The sequence below is a fragment of the Sprattus sprattus genome (assembly GCF_963457725.1).
Source record: "Sprattus sprattus genome assembly, chromosome: 16".
Classification (NCBI taxonomy): Eukaryota; Metazoa; Chordata; class Actinopteri; order Clupeiformes; family Clupeidae; genus Sprattus; species Sprattus sprattus.
This window is the reverse complement of record NC_137914.1, coordinates 15659311-15661810: the sequence shown is the minus strand read 5'-3', so window position 1 is coordinate 15661810 and position 2500 is coordinate 15659311. Positions and strand designations below refer to the sequence as shown.

Sequence of the window (2500 nt, the reverse complement as noted above, 5' to 3'; positions counted from 1 at the left end):
GAGATTTGGATGGAGAGAGAGATAGAGCGTCTAGTCTCCAGACATGGTGAGAACAATGTTGAAATGCCAGAACACAAATGTCACGCTGGCAAGCACTCAAGGGGTATCTGCCTCCACGTCTGCCTCTGTGAGCCTCCACTGCCTCAAAGGGTGTTATCTGCCTCCTGAAGGGGAGGGGGGGGGGGGGGGGGTCTTCAAACTCCAGACCAAACCCGACATTCAAGTACAAACGTCCCACAGACACCAAAGTGGGATGGAGCTCAGAGAAGTGTAATCGAGTCATCTCATTCCCCTCATTTGATGTTATTGGAGTCCTTATATGACAGGGGACGACAGCCGCCTGACCCAGTTGGGCCTTGGATCCGGCCTTAGATATGGCTGGGTTCAAATCAGTAATCGGCCTGTCCTGAACTGAACTCGGAGCCCCAGAGCCCAGACTGACTGCGCCACACGGCGACCCCAGTGGCTTCAGCAACTGCTTTCCAAACACATGCCTAGTCAATAATTCATAAGTACACTCTCAAGGAAAACGGGATGGGTTGGAGCAAAAGGTGCTGTAGTCAGACAGGCAAGCTAAGTGAGACGAAACAGAGGCAGATGTGAGAGAGAGAGGGACAGAGAGAGAGATAGAGAGAGAGAGAGAGTGAGAGAGAGAGAGAGAGAGAGAGAGAGAAAGGGAGGGAGGGAGGGAGAGGGAGAGATGCACAAGACAGAGGGGAAGTGAGTGAGCTAAGTTTGGAAGATAAATTGAAGTACATCTTTCGAAGAGAGAGAGAGAGAGCGACAGAGGATGAGTGGGTGTTCACAAACAGAGGAGAGGTGTCATGGCCTCCATAAGTGGCTGGGCATTAAAGAAGCATTTCCTCTCCTACGCTCTTGCTTTAATGTTTCCCTGGTTCCCTGGCCATGGGGTCCGGGGCCGCTTAAAGTTTGATGTGGAGACAGCACACTTGCAAATCCCTGCTGCATACACTGCCTCTGGGGTGAGACTGGGTTGGGGCACAGCAACGCGGAACATGGACGACACACACACACTCACTCACTCACTCACACTCACTCACTCACTCACTCACTCACACACTCACACACTCACACACACACACACACACACACACACACACACACACACACACACACACACACACACACTCACACACACACACACACACACACACATCCACAAACATTCTCTCTCTCCCTCTCCCTCACACACACACAAACACTCACTCTCTCTCTCTCTCACACACACACACACACACACACAGATACACAAACTGATCTTCTCCTGGAACACTTTATCCACTCAAAGCCCCAGATATGTAGCAGAGATACGTGCTAAAGCCAGTCTGGCTACATTATGGCTGTGGTTAGGCCACTGGCCAATGGTGCATCAGCTGCACTAAAGAGGCCTTAAGGAAAGAGGGAGGTCACCTGTCTGATCCCCTCATGGACACGTTAAACACTCCAGTATTACAAAGGCACACACGCCACCCATATCCCCCACATGCTGAAGTCATAACTGGAGATGCTAGCGCCGCTGCTAGCACAACCGTCGGGAAATAATGTTGTTTGTTTAGCCAACAGCGGTCAGAAGTATCACTGCTTGCATAGCCGGTCTGATATTACAGTGTGGATGAGCCTCGACCAGAGGCAGAACTTTGGTTCACAGGCGGAAAGGGAACGGTGAGCGCTCCTTTGCCTGTTCTTTTTTTGGGTCAACCCTGAACCCTGAAGGTTTCTTCAGAAGATCAAAGGGTGGCAGACTGCAGTGAACCCAAATAGAGCCCAATACAGCACGGGCTTTCGACTTATGTGACCTTCATCACACTAAGACCTACAGCTGAGTCACTTCCTCTCTGGTGACATGCACGCTGCAACAGACCTGCAAAAGCTTGCTTTTTGCAATGTGCAGAACCCAACACCATGCTATCAACTGATCAGGGATCAGCACTAATACAAAGGCCAAGGTGGGATGTGTGTGCGTGTATGTGTGTGTGTGTGTGTGTGTGTGTGTGTGTGTGTGAGTGTGAGAGAGAGAGAGAGAGAGAGAGGAGGGGGTGTGTTTTGTATCTATGTAAGTGTATGTAAGTGTTTTGTATGTATGTAAGTGTGCTAGAGTGTGTATCGGTATGTGTGTGTGAGAGAGATAGAAAGTGAAATATTTATGTACGTCTGATGTCCCTACCCACACACACGCACACACACACACACACACACACACACACACACACACACACACACACACACACACACACACACACACACACACACACACACCTCCTTGGGGGAGAGGATGGAGATGTAGTCCTCGTAGATCATGCGTGCCATGTTCTCCACCACGCTCGTGTTGGGCTCCTTCTTGAGGTCCTCGCAGGCCAACCAGAAGAGCATGTTCTCCTCGCTGTATTCTGTGCGCAGGAACTCGCGGAACACGTTGCGGCCGGCAGGGTTCTTCATCAGCTTATCGAAGGACTGCGACCACAGCCGCATCTCCTCTATC

The 2500-nt window shown here is 50.8% G+C and overlaps 1 protein-coding gene across 1 annotated transcript in view; it reads right to left on the bottom strand.

Moving 5' to 3' along the window:
- Positions 1-2500, bottom strand: part of rgs19 (regulator of G protein signaling 19) — a gene marked incomplete at both ends in the record, with an annotated part of 34527 nt that overhangs the window by 3555 nt on the left and 28472 nt on the right. Inside the window, one exon of the mRNA XM_080853896.1 lies at positions 2278-2500. This exon is cut by the window's right edge and continues 12 nt beyond it. Coding sequence (XP_080710022.1) covers positions 2278-2500 — 223 coding nt within the window. The remainder of the gene's footprint in view (positions 1-2277) is intronic.